The 19,162-nt window shown below is 42.2% G+C and overlaps 1 protein-coding gene across 1 annotated transcript in view; it reads right to left on the bottom strand.

Annotated features, from left to right (window-relative positions):
• The window catches only part of LOC139410971 (sialate:O-sulfotransferase 2-like), a 191,069-nt gene that overhangs the window by 16,314 nt on the left and 155,593 nt on the right, over positions 1–19,162 (bottom strand). Inside the window, exons 2-4 of the mRNA XM_071156711.1 lie at positions 16,555–17,404; positions 11,425–11,539; positions 667–851 (exon numbers count right to left, since the gene is read on the bottom strand). Of these exons, the coding sequence (XP_071012812.1) occupies positions 667–851; positions 11,425–11,539; positions 16,555–16,942 (688 nt within the window). The 5' untranslated portion in view covers positions 16,943–17,404. The remainder of the gene's footprint in view (positions 1–666; positions 852–11,424; positions 11,540–16,554; positions 17,405–19,162) is intronic.

Here is a 19,162-nt window from a genome sequence, read left to right as displayed (position 1 = left end):
CAATCGGAAGCCTCCTCGTAGCCTGCCGGCCCATGATTGGTCTACGTCAGCACGTGGTCCTGTGTGTCGATAAATGTAGTAGTATTTAATGAAATATCTAGATTTGTATTGAACTTTAAAATAATTCACTGTGGGGATCAAACTTGATCATTTTAGAGTCCAACATGGCTGTCTCGATTTTTTTTATTTAGCCCTTTGGCGATCGTAGGCTTTCTAGGGCAGACCAGGGTTTTTGTTCTCACAAAACGAGAGCCGTGTCAAAGTGAAAAACATGGCTCGCTGGGCTAGGTAGCACAGCTCTTTGGGGGAAAAGTAAACAACTAAACCGGGTTGCACCCGACCCTGGAAAAAGTGTTCACCGTCAAACCACCAAAAACTAAATATTTTATTAGCATAATTTATTAGCATTGATTGCAAAACAGTGCCAGGGACTGTGTAGAATCCTTTCAAGTATCTACTTTGCAGTTAGTTAACTTATGTTTTTTTTTTGCATTTTAGCCTATAATATGAGGTAGAAGTCATGTTGAAAGAGAACAGCACTGTGGTATGATTGCCTGGCTGCTCCTATCAGTACCCCTCTGTTTGTCATTGTGTGGGGTGCACAATGCCCCCTAAGTGGAATACCCATGCCCAGGTGGAGTGTGGTGAAAGGTGGTTAAAGCTCACAGTGGCGCGCTGACTCCTGGCTCAGCTCCAGTCTGTAGATGGACAGGCGATTGGCCCCTCCACACAGGTTGCCCTTGTCGCCCTTACACTGCATGATGCATTCACTCTCAGAGGCATTGGGGGCCTGGATCTTGTGGCCACAGTAGCACTCCGCCCCAAACTCTAGGCCTGAATACAGGTATCCCCTGGTGAAAGGAAAACAGAGGGGGTTAACATGTTAATATCATCAATAATGGGGGGGGGGATCACGTGACCCTTGAACGAGGTGGCCGCATGAACTGACAGCTCCGCACAAGTAATTTCCAATTCTTATTCTTAAGTTAAACCCCATTAGCTTTAGTAAAAAAAGCCATGGTGGTTACAAAAGTCGACATTACATGTGACATTTTCGCGCTGACTCTAGCAATAGCAGCGGAAAAAGCCTCAGAGCTTCAGAAAAAGCTAGCGCCATTAGCCAGGAGCATGACGACCATCCCTTCCCAAGGCCCAACAACTGCCAACCTACTCCTCTGTCGAAGACATCCTTTCTGAGCTGAGATCCAAACATACAGAACTCAACATCAAACTCAGCTCAGTGTGATAGGGGACAAAGTGACAACCCTGGAAAATGCCTTGCAAGACATCAACAACAAGATACCCATCAACGTAGGGTGCCTGGATTAGCCAGATTTGGGAATACAATCATTGGAAAACTCAATGGCAGATGCAGTGAAAACAATAGCATATGCTGAAGGAAACAGAGCATCTGGAAAAGAAAATCAGAGGACCTGGAAAATAGGGGGTGAAGGAATAACTGTTCTAATAACCCTGTCCGAAAAAGAAGAGGGAAACATGTCACTGATCCGCTACCTACAACACAACCCCCAGAGTGGCTCCACCAGTCCACCGACAGGCCCTTAGAACTGGAGAGAGCTCACCAAGCACTGAGGCCCCCACCAGCAGCCAGACAACCACCGCGCCCAATCGTCATACGTTTCCTGAGATTTCACTGACAAGGAACGAGTGCTACAGGCGGTGAAAATCAACACCATTACAGTGTAAAACGCAAAACTCACCTTGCACCAAGACCTGTCAGCTGGAATACGTCGAAAGCGCCGAGAGTTTGATGAGTTTGGTGAAGAAACACTTCATTAACCGAGGCATCTTCAGGTGATTCAAATACCCAAACGCGTTCAGGATTCTTCACCAATGAGCCATATCACACTTCAAAACTCCCGAAGAGGCAAATAGGTTTTTGAAGGACAATCCTGGCCACTGAGAAACAGACCAATGACTAAAAGCGATTACTGTTATTACTATTGGAGGTGAGACAACATATCTGCCATCCAATAACCAAGCCACCCGGCGAAATGTAATTTTAGCAGTCTATTTATTTTTTTGGGGGGCTGCGTGAGGGATAGGCCCTATAGCCTAACATAGGCCTGCAAAAGATCAGACGTGATCAGACACTGTGTCAATTCAATATTAGGCCTATAGCTTACTTTAAATATGTATTTTCTGTACACTGTACCATCTGCCTATGCCGTTCGGCCATTGCTCATCCATATATTTACATGTACATATTCTTAATCATTCCTTTACACCAAATTTTTTGATTACTTGTTAGATATTACTGTACGGTCGGAACTAGAAGCACAAGCATTTACCTACACTCGCATTAACATCTGCTAACCATGTGTATGCGACCAATAAAACCCATAGCAATTTCGAGTGGCTAGATGTTCTTTACCATTCGGCCATCAGATTTGCCACCAATGCTCCTTATAGGACACATCACTGCACTCTGTACTCCTCTGTAAATTGGTCATCTCTGTATACCCATCGCAAGAACTACTGGTTTATTTTTTGTATTTTTTTTTAACCCTCATAGGCCTCACTCCCCCCCATCTGAGATACCTACTGCAGCCCTCATCCTCCACATACAACATCCGTTCTGCCAGTCACATTCTGTTAAAGGTCCCCAAAGCACTCACATCCCTGGGTCGCTCCTCTTTTCAGTTCACTGCAGATAGCGACTGGAACGAGCTGCAAAAAAAACTCTCAAACTAGACCATTTTATCCACATCTCTTCATTCAAAGACTCAATCATGGACACTCTTACTGACTGTGGTGGCTGCTTTGCATGATGTATTGTTCTCTACTCTCTTGCCCTTTGTGCTGTTGTCTGTGCCCAATAATATTTGTACCATGTGTCACAGGCCGGCTCTTAGCCTGTGGCAAAAAGGAGGGGACACGAACAACAGGTATAGGCCAATCAAAAAGGTTCTTTATTATAAACCCAACTATTAACTTTAAACAAAGAAAAGGGAATGAGGTGTGAAAGTATCATAATGTAGGGTGTATGTGAAGTGCAGGGATGCGTGAATCTGTGTGTGTGAATATGACTGAGTGAAAACTACAAAGGAACAAACAAAACAGGATCATACCTGGAGGAGCAGAGAGAGAGAGACAAGAGTGGTTAGTGAAGCAGTTTAAATACCCTGAGCCCAGGTGACTCCAATCACTAACGACCCACCTCTGCCTGCAGGAGGAACCGCCCCTGCAATACAGAGGAGGGGCAGTGACACATGTTTTGTGCTGCTACCATGTTGTGCTGCTGCCATGTTGTGTTGCTACCATGTTGTTGTCATGTTGTGTTGCTACCATGCTGTGTTTTCATGTGTTGCTGCCATGCTATGTTGTTGTCTAAGGTCTCTCTTTATGTAGTGATGTGTGTTTTATCCTATATTTTTGTCCTATATTTTTTTATTTTTTTAATCCCTCGTCCCCACAGGAGGCCTTTTGCCTTCTGGAAGGCCATCATTGTAAATAAAAAGGTTTTCTTAGCTGACTTGCCTAGTTAAATAAAGGTTTGTCTGCCTTCGCTTTGACCTCTGTAAAACATCCCGAGGTCAAAGACCTGGAAATTCAACATCCCCATGTTATGAAACAAAACATTCCATTCATTGGTCACTAAATAGATAGACAACTACTGTACTCACAAGACAAGAAAGACTCTCCTGTTTCTCCGGCCACAATGTGGGATGCTGCCAAAGCCACATTAAGAGGTCATCTAATTGCATATGTTTCCTCCTCGAAAAAGCAATGGAAGCACACGTTAGATCTTGAGAGGGAGCTGTAACGTTGCGAAAAGGTACATGAACAATCCCCAGACAGTGCCACCTGGAGTCAACCTAAAACAGCCAAAGTCAACCTAACAGTGTTGCTCGTCCTTCCGGCCCATAAGCTTGCTGGATTTCGACTACAACATAATTACCAAATTGCTCGCCAAAGACTAAACACTCCTCTTTCCAAAATAACAAAAACGTACCAAACTAGATTTACTAGAGACAGGTACTCTTCTGATAACATTCGCTGTCTTTTTGATATTATAGATCAAGTAAACGCACAGAAGACCCTGTCCTGCTGGCTTCACTGGATGCTGAGAAGGCGTTCAACAGGATGGACTGGAGCTTTCTGTTCTTAGTCTTAGAAAGGTTCAATATGGACCCAAACTTTATTAAAGGATGCTCGCTGTCCCCTCTGCTCTACTTATTGGGGGCGGAGCCTTTAGTGGAGTTGATAAGGAGCAATCCAAGTATTATGGATGTTTATGCAGGCGGCCTTCAGCACAAGATTTCACTCCACGCGGAAGATGTCTTGCTCTACGTATCCCACATCCTGAGAAATCAAGAGGACAAGTACATTAGAGTGTCTAGTTTGAGAAACAGACGCCTCACAAGTCCTCAACTGGCAGCTTCATTAAATAGTACCTGCAAAACACCAGTCTCAACGTCAACAGTGATGAGGCAACTCCGGGATACTGGCCTTCTAGGCAGAGTTCCTCTGTCTAGTGTCTGTGTTTTTTTGCCCATCTTAATCTTTTCTTTTTATTGGTCAGTCTGAGATATGGCTTTTTCTTTGCAACAGCATCCCGGAGTCGCCTCTTCACTGTTGACATTGAGACTGGTGTTTTGTGGGTACTATTTAATAAAGCTGACAGTCGAGGACTTCTGAGGCGTCTGTTTCTCAAACTAGACACTCTAATGTACTTGTCCTCTTGCTCAGTCGTGCACCAGTGCCTCCCACTTCTCTTTCTTCTCTGGTTAGGGCCAGTTTGCACTTTTCTGTGAAGGGAGTAGTACACAGCCTTGTACAAGATTTCAGTTTCTTGGCAATTTCTCACATGGAATAGCCTTCATTTCTCAGAACAAAAATAGACTGACGAGTTTCAGAAGAAAATTTGTTTCTTGCCATTTTGAGCCTGTAATCGAACCCACAAATGCTGACGCTCCAGATACTCAACTAGTCTAAAGATGGCCAGTTTGATTGATTCTTTAATTAGCACAACAGTTTTCAGCTGTGCTAACATAATTGCAAAAGGGTTTTCTAATGATCAATTAGCCTTTTAAAATGATAAACTTGGATTAGCTAACACAACGTGCCATTGGAACACAGGTGTGATGGTTGCTGGTAATGGGCCTCTGACATTTAGGAAGATATTCCATAAAACATCTGCCGTTTCCAGCTACAACAGTCATTTACATTTACATGAACAATGTCTACACTGTATTTCTGATCAACTTGGTGTTATTTTAATGGACAAAAAACGTGCTTTTCTTTAAAAAAACAAGGCCATTTCGAAGTGACGACTAACCTTTGAACGGTAGTGTAATGTATATGCATGTGTTTTGGAGTTGTAGAGAGTACTGTACTTCTGCACACAAAATATTAGATTACAGTTTGATATGACCCTGTGTCTCTATCTTCAGAATGCTCAGCAGGAATTTGTTCTTGATCCAGACATAGAAAATGTGTTTATGACTATCACATACTTTGCTAAAAAACGTATTATCTAGTGTGAGCTTCTAATTCCTCCCCTACATTTAAAATGCGGATTTTAAAAGCTCACTTATGACCTCAGCAAGAGACAGCCCAGGTCTAATGGACTCTGGCCTCCACTATTCAACTATATTTTAAACTGGACAGAGTGAATGGGGTGGTTAAGGAAATGTGTGTATATACAGTACATGCTGTGTAAGATGCTGTAAAACTAATGATCTGCTTGTTGTCTCAGCAAAAGCTGGAAATAGCTAACATGATCACAGATAGTGTTGCTGCAAATGTGATGTTGTTTTTTAAGTAAAAAAATATTTATGTCTGCTACATATGTTTGTTTGTTGATTGAAAAATAAGAAAACTTAATAAAACGATATCATCAATAATAACAGAGAGGCTCTGTCTCACACAATAATATTCTGCATTGGTTGCAACATGATAAGAAATAAAAATGTCCCTACAGCAGCAATACTCTCAGTGCTTCTAGTACTGCCTGACAATCTGTAAGCATCTCGTCTCACCTACTGCAGTCTGCAATGTCTGACCAGAGGTAAGTGGTCTTGTATTTCAGAACTCGATTATGCATGCAGTAGCAAGACACACGTCAGCCTCTCTCTCAGCAGCTCTCTCTGCAGTCAGTCCAGTAATAGGGTGATTGACTCATAGACAGTCAGCTGGGTAACTAGCAGTAACCTCACTCGCCCTCTTCAAGATGAAGAGAGCCCTCTGGGTGGACAAGGGTGGGACCAGAGAGAGATTGCATGCATTAATACTGCACCAAGACACCAGAGCTTTTTAAAGAAATAGATTTTCCAGGGTGATGCTGATTACGAAGTCCATGCAGAGTACAATATTCTGGAAGGCTCTATCCATCAAACACACATGGCCTGTATACTCCTTGGGGTACAGTAACCTGGCAGTGGCACATGAGAGATGCATACTTGATTCCTCTGAGTTCTTTAGAATGCCAATAGATGGCCAACACTACACAGCCTTTACACAAAGAATGCTGGGTTTGTTAGGATGACCCAACTGCTGGGTTGCAGACATTGGGTCACTTAATTTGGTTGTTTTATTTTAAATCAGCAAAGTTGGGTTGTGGATGCTGGAGTATTGTTACTGAGTTATTGAGATATGGCCCAGCCGGTTAGATCAGAAGACCAGAGGCGTGGCTTAGTAGGGGCGTGGCTTTCAGATAGTTATTTTTGGCCACCAGTGAGAGTAAATGTAATTCTGTTCTGTTGTATTGTTATCACATGTTAAGGTTGAACACTGAAACTTTTATAGCTTTAATGAAGCTTACACACGTGTATGAGTTCCTTAAGAGCCTATGCATTTCCCAGTGTTGGGATAGTTACCACTTTGTTACAATATGTTATTACTATGTTATTAAGGTTTTATTGGAATATGTAAGGTGAAAAAACATTAAAGGAAAACAAAAATTTGCACTGTACAAACTTAACATGATGACATTTACGCTGACTGGTGGCCAAAAATAACTATATAAAAGCCACGGACCCTGATAGTGCATGACTCCTGAAAATAACCTATGGATTACATAAAAAAGACCCAGCTGCTCGGTCAACCCAGCATGAAAATGAATACAAATCCAATTCATGGTTAAATTAATTAACTATTAAAGGCCCAGTGCATTAATTTTGTCTGAGGATAAAAAAAATGTTTGTACTCAATAATACCCTGAACAAAAACATGAATGCAACATGCAAAGTGTTGGTCCCATGTTTAAAAGATCACAGACATTTTCCATATGCACACAAAGCTTATTTATCTCAGATTTTGTTAACAAATTTGTTGTCATGACGTTGCTCTGTTCTCTCTCTACTCTACAGATTGGACTATTGGAAAGCCCTTTGTTAACATAGAGAAAGTCTGGTAACATCAAAAGGTTGGGAACGGAACCATATTTCAGTAATCCAACCAGATGAAAGTATTAATTGGTACTTAAAGAGTATGATGTCAGATCAGTTGTCATCGGAGACATTATTACTGACGATAGGACGACATAAACTGTATCTTGGAAAGTCAGATTCACATGGAATTGTTGTGCAATTTAAATGTTTAAATATTAAACAATTTGTGAAAAGATTCAATGTAATTCTACCTTCTAAATGAGAGAATTGTTTTCAAAAGTGAACTATGCTCACTCAGAGTCCCCGCCCAAGTGAACAGGCATTGGTTGTGAACTATGAAGCACACCCTTCTCTCCCCCACTACAAAAGCCCATTGACGAAAGTCAACCTAGTGTTCCCGATGACGTGAGGACTGCTGTCCATACGTTTAAAAGGGCTAATATCAACTACAGAACTAAACCAACCTCAGCATGAGCTCTGGTTGCGAATGGTTGAACGACTACAACCTAACGAAATTAACATTGTGTTCCCATTGTGAGGACAGCTGTCCATACGTTTAAAAGGGCTAATTTCAACGTGGAGGTGACGATCAACACGCTGGAAGCATGACCTTCGACTATACCAGCCAGAATATAGCATGAGCTTATAGTATGGCAACTTTGAACTCTTATTCACTAAAGAAGTGATACATCCTAGATGTCGAGTTATCAGCAGCAGCTGTAAACGTGGGCTATGAAAGGACAAACAATCTCTTCAGAAAGACAGAGTACTACAACGTATACAGAGTACTACAACGTATACGTTCTACCACGCGACGACGGTACTACAACGTATCCGTTCTACCATAAGACATATTCTTCAAAGGACAAGGGAGATCTCTGCTGGGCAACCCAGCCTTCCATCTTCGACCAATCTATCGAAGCGCAGATCAGAGTAAATATTTCTTGCATTTTCCATTTCCAAATGGGCGGTTATTTAGAATGCATAAGATTCTGTATTTACGATAGCATAGCTTCATAAGTTCCGATAGAGACCCAATCCTTTTGTTCCTCAGTCTTCCCACGCTTCATTCAAACCTAACCCCCTTTCTTTGTGTAACCAGTTGTCATATCGGTTCCGTTCGCTAGGGACGTTTTCTTGTAAGACATAATTAGTAATCAATGTATGATCCATCCTGTGTACAGTATATGTAATTCTGTGTGATTATTTAGGTATTTAGTAAATAAATAGTTAAACCAAATTTTGTATTGCTGATTCAACTGGTTAGCCAGGTTTTGTGAAGATAACCAAGAATTTTACGATGTTCAGATGAGACTGAATAAGTTAACGATTGATAATTGACTGCTATTGATATAAAATATGACCATGTCTTTAAGAGTTTATTCGAAAGACAACAGCTCTATAAACTTCCTTCCGTGGTGCCCCGACTTCCTAGTTAATTACATTTACATGATTAGTTTAATCAGGTAATATTAATTACATAGAATTGATTTGATAAATTAGCATGTCATATATCACTTAATCCATAGTAAAAACACGACACTGTTAGTGAGCGTCTCCTTTGTCAAGATAATCCATCCACCTGACAGGTGTGGCATATCAAGGAGCTGATTAAACAGCATGATCATTACACATGTGCACCTTATGCTGGGGACAATAAAAAGTCAATCTAAAATGTGCAGTTTTGTCACACAAAACCATTTGGAATTTGGCAGTACGTCCAACTGACCTCCCAAACGCAGACCACGTGTAACCATGCCAGCCCAGGACCTCCACATCTGGCATCTTCACCTGTGGGGTCGTCTGAGACCAGCGCAACCAAAGAATTTCTGCACAAACTGTCAGAAACCATCTTAGGGAAGCTCATCTGCGTGCTCGTCGTTCTCACCAGGGTCTTGCCCTGACTGCAGTTGGGCGTCGTAACCAACGTCAGTGATCGCAGTCAGCGTGTCGCAGTTAGCGTGTATGGTGTCGTGTGGGCAAGAAGTTTGCTGATGTCAACATTGTGAACAGAGTGCCCCATGGTGAAGGTGGGGTTATGGTATGGGCTGGCATAAGCTACGGACAACGAACGCAATGACATTTTATTGATGGCAATTTGAATGCACAGAGATACCAAGGTGAGATCCTAAGGCCCATTGTTGTGCCATTCATCCACCGCCATCACCTTATGTTTCAGCATAATAATGCACGTCCCCATGTCGCAAGGATCTGTACACAATTCCTGGAACTGAACATGTCCCAGTTCTTCCATGGCCTGCATGTCCAGACATGTCACCAATTGAGCATGTTTGGGATGCTCTGGATTGTAAAACAGCATGTTCCAGTTCCCACCAATAACTATCAACTTCGCCCAGCCATTGATGAGGAGTGGGACAACATTCCACAGGCCACAATAAAGAGCCTGATCAACTGTATGCAAAGAAGATGTGTCGCACGGCAGGAATGGTGGTCACATCAGATACCGACTGGTTGTCTGACCCACGCCCCTACCTTTCTTTTTAAGGTATCTGTGACCAAAAGATGCATATCTGTATTCCGAGTCATGTGAAATCCATAGGTTAGGGCCTAATGAATTTATTTTAATTGACTGATTTCCTCATAAGAACTGTAACTCAGTAAAATCTTTGAAATTGTTACATGTTGTGTTTATATATTTTTTCAGTGTAAATAATATATTTTTTTTTATTCTGATTTTTCAGGGGGTGCCGCAGCATCCTTAGCACCTCTACTTCCCACAGCTATGGATTTGTCTGCATATGAGCAGCCTGCTCTGGGAGGGGTTGGAGTACAGAGAAAGAGAGAGGAGCAGAAGAAGAAGATGAAAACATGCTCTCTACTTCTCCTATCTCTCTTCTCTCGTTGTCCTCCTCTCGCTGTCCTCCTCTCTTTCTCTAGTAATGGAATGCATTGGGCTGAGCCGTTGGGAGAATGAGAGGGACAGTAGAAGGCAAGGTGGACCGGGAGAAATAGATGATTTGAAGAAGAGATGATAAGGAGGCAAAGAGAGAGAGAAATCGAGAAAGAGAGAGAAATAGAGAAAGGGAGAAAGAAAGAGAGAGAGAAAGAGAGGGAGAAATAATGTGAAAAAAGTATAGAGACTACAGGTATAGAGAGCTAATGTGAAGGAGAAGGAGAGAGGGAGAGGGTGAGAGAGTATGATAGCTGGCACAAGGCACTATATCCATTAGACAGGACTAATTTCATTCTGCCAGACATGTTAATCTACTACACACTGATCAGGTACACAACCTTTACTCCTCACTCCCGCCCTGTGACTGTGTGTGTTTGTATATGTGTATATGCGTGCCTGCGTGAGTGTGTGTGTTTGTATATGTGAATATGCGTGCCTGGGTGAGTGTGTGTGTTTGTATATGTGTATATGCGTGCCTGCGTGAGTGTGTGTGTTTGTATATGTGAATATGCGTGCCTGGGTGAGTGTGTGTGTTTGTATATGTGCATATGCGTGCCTGGGTGAGTGTGTGTGTTTGTATATGTGTATATGCGTGCCTGCGTGAGTGTGTGAGTGTGTGTGTTTGTATATGTGTATATGCGTGCCTGCGTGAGTGTGTGTGTTTGTATATGTGAATATGCGTGCCTGTGTGAGTGTGTGTGTTTGTATATGTGTATATGCGTGCCTGCGTGAGTGTGTGTGTTTGTATATGTGAATATGCGTGCCTGCGTGAGTGTGTGTGTTTGTATATGTGTATATGCGTGCCTGCGTGAGTGTGTGTGTTTGTATATGTGAATATGCGTGCCTGTGTGAGTGTGTGTGTTTGTATATGTGTATATGCGTGCCTGCGTGAGTGTGTGTGTTTGTATATGTGAATATGCGTGCCTGCGTGAGTGTGTGTGTTTGTATATGTGTATATGCGTGCCTGCGTGAGTGTGTGTGTTTGAAACATAAGCATTTTTTATCCTGTCATTCCTCAGCCAAACAGTTACAGTAGTAACCACCAATGAATTTAGAAGTAGCAAGGATAGTAAGCACACTAGAGGACATTTGATTGCTTGTTATGTCTTTGTACTGAATCGTCGTGTTTGTGAGTTTTTATATTCCCAGGCCTACCTTTCAGCACAGTTGTCCTGGCAACGGAAGACCGTCATTTTCTTGTAGTCGAAAAAGGACACTCCCCTAAGTGCTCTTTTCGCTGTGTCGTCGATATAGCAGCCGATGTACTTCGCTGTAAGAGAGAAAAATATAACATTTTTGATAATAAATCAAATATGCACAATTCAAGCAGACCAATGAATATTATAGGAGACAAGGGAGAGAGGCAATAATACTGTTTGAAATAGCACATGTTTTGTTTAGCATGGAATTCCATAGTTTATGTGAGTAAAACATGCACATTTAGTACATTTCCAAAGGTAATTGTTTACTATTACAGCCATGGTCAATTCTGCCGAGACATTCTATAAATCAGTAAAACAACTTTTAAGTAAAATCCCAAATCATCAATTTGATCCATACAGTGAAGACATATTGAAGGGCAATGCTTCTGCTCAAGGAATCAACACCAGACTAGCATGTTGATTTATTTATAAAGACACACAACTCCTTCTAGTGGCCTGCTACTGCAATGGCACTCAGTACACTTCCTCCCTGACTTATTTGAAGTGAGTATTGAGGGAGGGAGGGAGGGATGTCCTTCTGCAGTGGGACTGGTTGATCCTTCCACACTTCCTTCCTGCTCTGTCTGTGAGGTAGCATGCTGGGTAGACCAATCCAAAACCCTCACCATCTGTCCCCTGGGGGGTTGAACAATGCACATCCTAACCCACCACATTACTGTAATTGTAATGGTCTAAAAGGCAGTAGAGCGGCAGCATGTGGTGCTCTGTAGGACCTTGCAGTAATCTTCCTCCCAGACATAGCAGCAGAGTGGACTGATCACTAATCTGCTTTATGACAAAGGGAAGCAGTGATTTAGCTCAACTGAACTGCACTTCAGTGGGGCTGCCCTTCCACCTTCCGTTTTTGTGCTGAGTTTATTAAATTAAATAATCCGATCAGCAGCCACACAAGGAAGCAGAGATACTATATCTATCTGCAAGTTGTGATGTAAGCACAGTCATGTGGCAAGAAGATTAACAACAGACACAAATGTGAAGTCTATACTGTACGAACAAATACTGTGTGTACACAGATGTATGGCAGGAGTGTAGGGAGTGTAGGGACGTAACTCAGCCACCTGTATAGAGTTTTATTCAGGGCTGTGATGATAGTTAAAGTAGGCATCTCTCTAAATCAGAAGATCTGGTGTTGACAGGTGATGGATAGTGGTTCCATTTCAAACAGCTTTGTTTTTTCCTCTCGATTTCCCAAACAAATAACAGACATGTCAGAAACAATCTGCCTCTCTGAGTTTGTCACCATAGTATGAGCTTATTGTCTCCCCTCTCGTATCATGTTATTATCTTATTATCATAATCTTATATAATAATCTTATTATTATTATATACTATACAGTAATGTTCTCGCCTCATGAGGGATGTCAACAGATAAAATGAATCTGTACTGGATAACAACGATACCCTTGCTGGATTACTCCTTGAAACAGGGTAGATGAGGTGGTTGGATACAGGGGAAGACACTATTTGGTTAATGTTTCTTTCAGACAGTGTGTGTGCTTGCGTGCGTGTGCTTGCATGTGCACACGGGTGCGTACCCTTGTGTGAATGGTGGGGAGCGGGTTGGGTGTGGCTGCTCTTGACGAGAACATGACAGGGGCCTGGAGTGTGATGAGGTGGCGGTGGGGGTGGTGGAGTACTGTGGCACATAGGAGTTGTGGATGAAGTGGAGCAGTGTCACTTTGAAAGCACTAATTACTCTTTCAGCTAGTGCTCTGCCGTGGTCCTGTGGGGGTTACCACTTCACAGAGAAAGAACAGAGGGAGAGGAAGACAGGAAGAGAGAGAAAGAGAATGAGAGAGAGAGAGAGAGAGAGAGAGAGAGAGAGAGAGAGAGAGAGAGAGAGCGAGAGAGAGCAAGGACATCCTAGACAGAGAGGACATACTACATGGAGACAAACTGAGGTCCTCTCGTATGATCTGTTAATCCGTAGCAATAATACATGTACTATATAAAGCCTGTTTGTGTTTCTCTCAATCAGAAAGATGGAAAACAATCATGTACCATATGAATAACACATGAATGTAACAAAAACAATCCCTGTGCAAATCAATTCCACTCAGGAACTGCTTGTGCTTGTAATACCTATTTCTCTAATTCAAAGGCTTACTATATGTAGGTATCCTTGTACTACGAAGGTAATAACCATAGAGATTCTATCTCTATTATTATACTGCTGTCATCTGGTACAAATCCTACTATATACTTTAAAGTCCAGTATAGAGAGTGTAAAGATCATTGAAAATGATAATATGATTAGGGCGGTGCGCTATGCTGTGCACTTCTGGCACTTCCAGTCTGCTACCAGCTGCTCACAGCAGCCAGCTTTGTGGAGTCCCATTCTAAATTAATCTACATCACTTCACAAGAGCTCAATCTAGCTCTTTTTGGGAAAGGTTAATTGCCATGGACATGCTACATATGGCCCATGAAAATGAGCCGTGAAGGATTTTACCCAAGATTGGAGATCTATGCTTATGAGTGTGAGACTTTCAGAGATAGAGACAAACCTTCAAGTAGCTTATTTTTTAATTATATTTAGTGGTTTGGTTCCAAGTCATTTGTCTGTGGCTTCTCAGTATCTAGGTAATATTTACAATGTCACACCAGATGTTGCTAAGGATAGCTCCATTATGTAGGTAAACATACATAATAAAATATAGGGAAAACCTGCTATCACTGTAAAGCAGTGCGTTCTGAATATCCCCCTCAATGGGTGTTGACTGACTGTGGGCAAGGAGGACCAGGGTGGGTGCCATCACAGAGCTAACTGAGCCCCTGGTTCTAGATCTCCCTGGGAGAGAGGTCTTCATCTCCCTGGAGCTACAAGCTCTCACAGTCTTAATCGTCACATTTTTAAGTTATTCCAAACATCACATTATTAAGTGTTTAAGGTTAAGTTTAGGAATTAACTCCACATTTCTACGGTTAGGGTTTAATTTAGACATTAACTCTGAATGGTTAATGTAAGGGTTAAGTTTTGAGATGGGTTTAAAATAAAAAATATTAAAAACAACTTTCTTTCGCTGGATTCAAACATGCATCCTTTGGAATCAGAGGTAGAAGCTTAAGCCCATCCACCATCCCCATCCACAATGTCCTTGCAAAACCAAAATCTACTTGAAGGTAACAGTGCTCACTGTTGCCCCTAATAGACAGTTTCCACATCATCTCCCAACGTCTTCAGAAATGGATGAACGTGAAATACTGGCTTGTTTTACAGGTGACCTGCCTGTCCTGGAGAGGCATCACCTGAAGGGCTAATTACTTAAATATCCAGTCACTTAAATGCTGCAGCAAATTTAAATGGCTGTCGTTTTGCCAAGGCCTCCAGCACAATAATACCCACATTAACCTTGAGCAACACTCTGAGGGTGAATGTGTTTTTGCCTATCCACAAATGCCTGTGTGTCTGTACATGTGGAATACTGTGTATTTCATAATGAACAGTGAATACTCAAGGGGCCATTTAAGTTTTATAGTCACTTAAACGGATAGTATATTTCTTCAGGCTGTTGAAGTGAAATAATAAATTACTCTATTGTCTATAAACCTGTCATTTTTTATACAACATAAACAACTGGAGCTACAGATGTAGGATCGTAATTTGAGCCAGCAACAGGACATATGAATGATGTGGATGACAATTAATGGACATTTTTGTAAGGGTTGAAACATTATTCGTAAGGGAAATTCAAGTCTGAAATTTCAAAGTGGAAATGTCAAACTTCAGAAGCATTTTAAACCTTGAATACCCTATAGGTTTTACATTTACGGCATTGCAGGAAAGGTCTCCTGCAACAGGGTGATCAAATTAAGATCATAAATCTGTAAGTCAGAGGTGACTTTATGAGACAATGATTCTTATGTATAAAACCAAGCTGAGGGTGTCTAGTTATACACACTACAGGACCAAAAGTATGTGGACACCTGCTCGTCGAACATCTAATTCCAAAATCATGGGCATTAATATGGAGTTGGTCCCCCCCTTTCTGCTGTAACAGCCTCCACTCTTCTGGGAAGACTTTTCACTAGATGTTGGAACATTGCTGCGGGGACTTGCTTCCATTCAGAGTATTAGTGATGTTGGGCTATTAGGTCTGGCTCGCAGTCGGCGTTCCAATTCATCCCAAAGTTCTCGATGGGGTTGAGGTCAGGGTTCTGTGCAGGCCAGTCAAGTTCTTCCACACCGATCTCAACAAACCATTTCTGTGTGGACCTCGCTTTGTGCACGGGGGCGTTGTCATGTTGCCACAAAGTGGGAAGCACTGAATTGTCTAGAATGTTGTGGTGTTAATATTTCCCCTCACTGGCACTAAGGGGCCTAGCCCGAACCATGAAAAACAGCCCCAGACCATAATTCTTCCTCCACCAAACTTTACAGTTGGCACTATGCATTTGGGCAGGTAGTGTTTTCCTGGCATCCGCCAAACTCAGATTAGTCCATCGGACTGCCAAATGGTGAAGCATGATTAATCACTCCAGAGAATCACTCCAGTTTCCACTGTTCCAGAGTCCAATGGAGGCAAGCTTTACACTACTCCAGCCGATGCTTGGCATTGCGCATGGCGATCTGAGGCTTGTATGTGGCTGCTCGGCCATGGAAACCCATTTCATGAAGCTCCAGGCGAACATTTCTTGTGCTGACGTTGCTTCCTGAGGCAGTTTGGAACTCGGTAGTGAGTGCTGCAACCGAGGACAGACCATTTTAACGTGCTATGCGCTTCAACACTTGGCGGTCCCGTTCTGTTTCCACTTCACAATAACAGCACTTACAGTTGACCGGGCTCTAGTAGGGCAGAAACTCTAAGAAATGACTTGTTGGAAAGGTGGCATCCTATGATGGTGCCATATTGAAGGTCACTGAGCTCTTCAGTAAGGCCATTCTACTGCCAATGTTTGTCTATGGAGATTGCATGGCTGTGTGCTCAATTTTATACACCTGTCGGCAACGGGTGTGTCTGAAATAGCCAAATCCACATACTTTTGTGTATATAGTGTATACCAAACATGTACTGTAGGTACTGTACAACTAGCAATGTATCAACATAAACTTTTGACTCACCCCGTCCGTCGTCCAGATCTTTGGCGTTGCGTCCCTTGAGGGCGCGGTTCCAGCTGCTGGTGTAGTCTACTCCCCTACCCTCCCAGTCCTTCCCACCAGCCCCTTTCATCCAGGGAGGGCCGTACCTCCGCGGGGTGGGTCTGCGTGTATCTTTCAACACCCTCCCCATCATTCCTACCCCCCGGCCGTCTGAGGAGGCCACCCTGTTCCCTATCCCAGATGCTACCATGGGGTCCCGGCCCCCATTTTCCCCCGTGGAGCTGTCCCCTACAAAGCCAGAGTGCAGGAACACCAGGCTCCCAGCTGTCAGGTAGAGGAGGATGAAGGAGAAGAAGCGCACAGGTTTCCTGCGAAAGTAGCGTTGAATTTTCAGCAGAGGCCTGGCCATGCTGGCTCCCCCTGCTCAGTCACAACGTCCCAGGGACACCCAACCATAAAGCAGCAGAGCAGGACAACACCCCCCTAAAGCTACTAAGAGGTTCAATCACACAGGACAGGGAGTCCAAATCCAATGGTTGGCGAAAAATAATTGCCAACTAGGTAAAAAAACACACACAACAAAGGTATCTTGTGCTAAGGAGTGTGTGTGTATGGGATCTCTGCATGAAGGGGTGTGTGTGTAGTGCTGGAGAGTGTGTCTCCAGTGTGTGTCTCTCTACATTCCCTCTGAGAAAGCATCAGGAGGGCAGAGAGCTGATGGTGGGGCCATGGCAGGAAAGGTGATTTGCTGAGACTGAAAGACGACCACAGCTCCACAGAGGCCCTTTCCACCACCACGCAGACGGAAGACGCTTGTATTCCCTCCAGCCATTCACCGTGACGGTCTGTGACGGAGGTTGTGGCTCGCCATCTGAAAATAAAATAAGCCGCAGTAAATCAAATCAAAATCGAACTGTATTTGTAACATGCTTCATAAACAGCATGTGTAGTCTAACAGTGAAATGCTTCCTTTCGGGCCCTTCCAAACAATGCAGAGAAAAAACATTGAAATAGAAGAGAAAAAAAAGAAAAAGAATAACACAAAGAATAAATAGAAAAAATTATAACGCACGATAACTTGGCTATGTACACGAGGTACCAATATCGAGTCAAGGGGTACAAGGTAGTTGAGGTAGATACTGTATGTACATATAGGTAGGGATAAAGTGACTAGGCAACGGAATAGATAATAAATAGTAACAACAGAGTATTTGATGTGTCAAAAGAGATTAGTGCAAAAAGGATCAATGCAGATATTCCGGGTAGCTATTGGTTAACTATTTAACAAACTATTTGACCAGTCTTATAGCTTTGGGGGTAGTGCCCACCACACACACCATCTCCCCACCTCCTCAGCAACACTCAACCATCATGCAACAGGTTGCAAAGAAAAAAACTAACACAAATAAATAAACAACCTGACCCGAAAAAAGCAGAAGCAGTGGCAAGCAGCACATTAGGGTTAGATATGGCCAAAAGATACATCAAAATGAATCTCACAAATAAATACAAGACACTATTATTAAGACAAATGCATCAAACTAAAATACAGAATACTTTTGCAAAGTATAGTATTTACATAAATACACTTGCAAGTACACAGCTTCACTACAACAGCAATCTCAGTAGCTCTAACAAAAAGTGTTTTACTTGCTATGGCTGTGAAATGTGGTTGTTTATCTACCTCAGTTGAATGCACTGACTGTAAGTCGCTCTGGATAAGAGTGTCTACTAAATTAGCAAAAAAATAAACAATTAGAAAGCACACTGGGTAATATCATTGACCTTGTTTCGGGGCGGAGCTCATTAACACAATACCCAGCATGCTTTAATGTTCATTTTTACATTTTCATTTATGTTAATTTAGAAGAATTTATTGGTAATTTAGAAGACACTCTTATCATACCATAATGCCATTAGACTTCTGATACCAATGCAAGGTGATATTAAATAATAATAATTAAATAAAGTTATTAGAAAGTATTTTGTATTTTGAAAATACTAATTACAGGTCTCGAAAGTATCTTGTTACAAAATACATTGGATTGTAGTTAAGGCCGGTGAAATACAAATTACAAAATGCTCAAAAGTAATTGAAATACACATTTCTAATATATCTCTGATTAGAGTGGATGAAAAGCTTTGGGCTGTGGTGGTTGTTGCCTTCAGTTCATACTAAACCCAACTGTGGGTGGTCCTCTCTGTTCCAACCAGCTCTGAGCTCTACAGGCTTCATTATATCTTCTAAATGAGATTGGAATGGAAACACTGGATGGGGAGGGGAAACATAGGAGTTCCACCCCGCAGCAGTCTAGTTAACCTTTTACTGCAGTTGGCTAAATCAGGGTCACACAGAGTGTTTCTTGGTAGTACTAAACAAATCTACTTTGAAACAAAAGTATACACCTCACACAGCTTAAAAAACACCTACATACCATGTCAGATATAGAGTTGAAATGTATTCAGTTTAGTGTTTGCATCCCAATATTACACTCTATATACCTCATAGAAGACATAGAAACACCGGATTTTCGGCAGGTTTTTAAAAATAATGTTTATTCATTATGAAATTATGAAAAATATGAATAAAATTCTACCCATGAGGTCACTATGTCATTTGATTGCAGGA

This window comes from Oncorhynchus clarkii, chromosome 6 (assembly GCF_045791955.1).
Source record: "Oncorhynchus clarkii lewisi isolate Uvic-CL-2024 chromosome 6, UVic_Ocla_1.0, whole genome shotgun sequence".
Classification (NCBI taxonomy): domain Eukaryota; kingdom Metazoa; phylum Chordata; class Actinopteri; order Salmoniformes; family Salmonidae; genus Oncorhynchus; species Oncorhynchus clarkii.
This window is presented reverse-complemented; position numbering and strand designations above follow the sequence as displayed.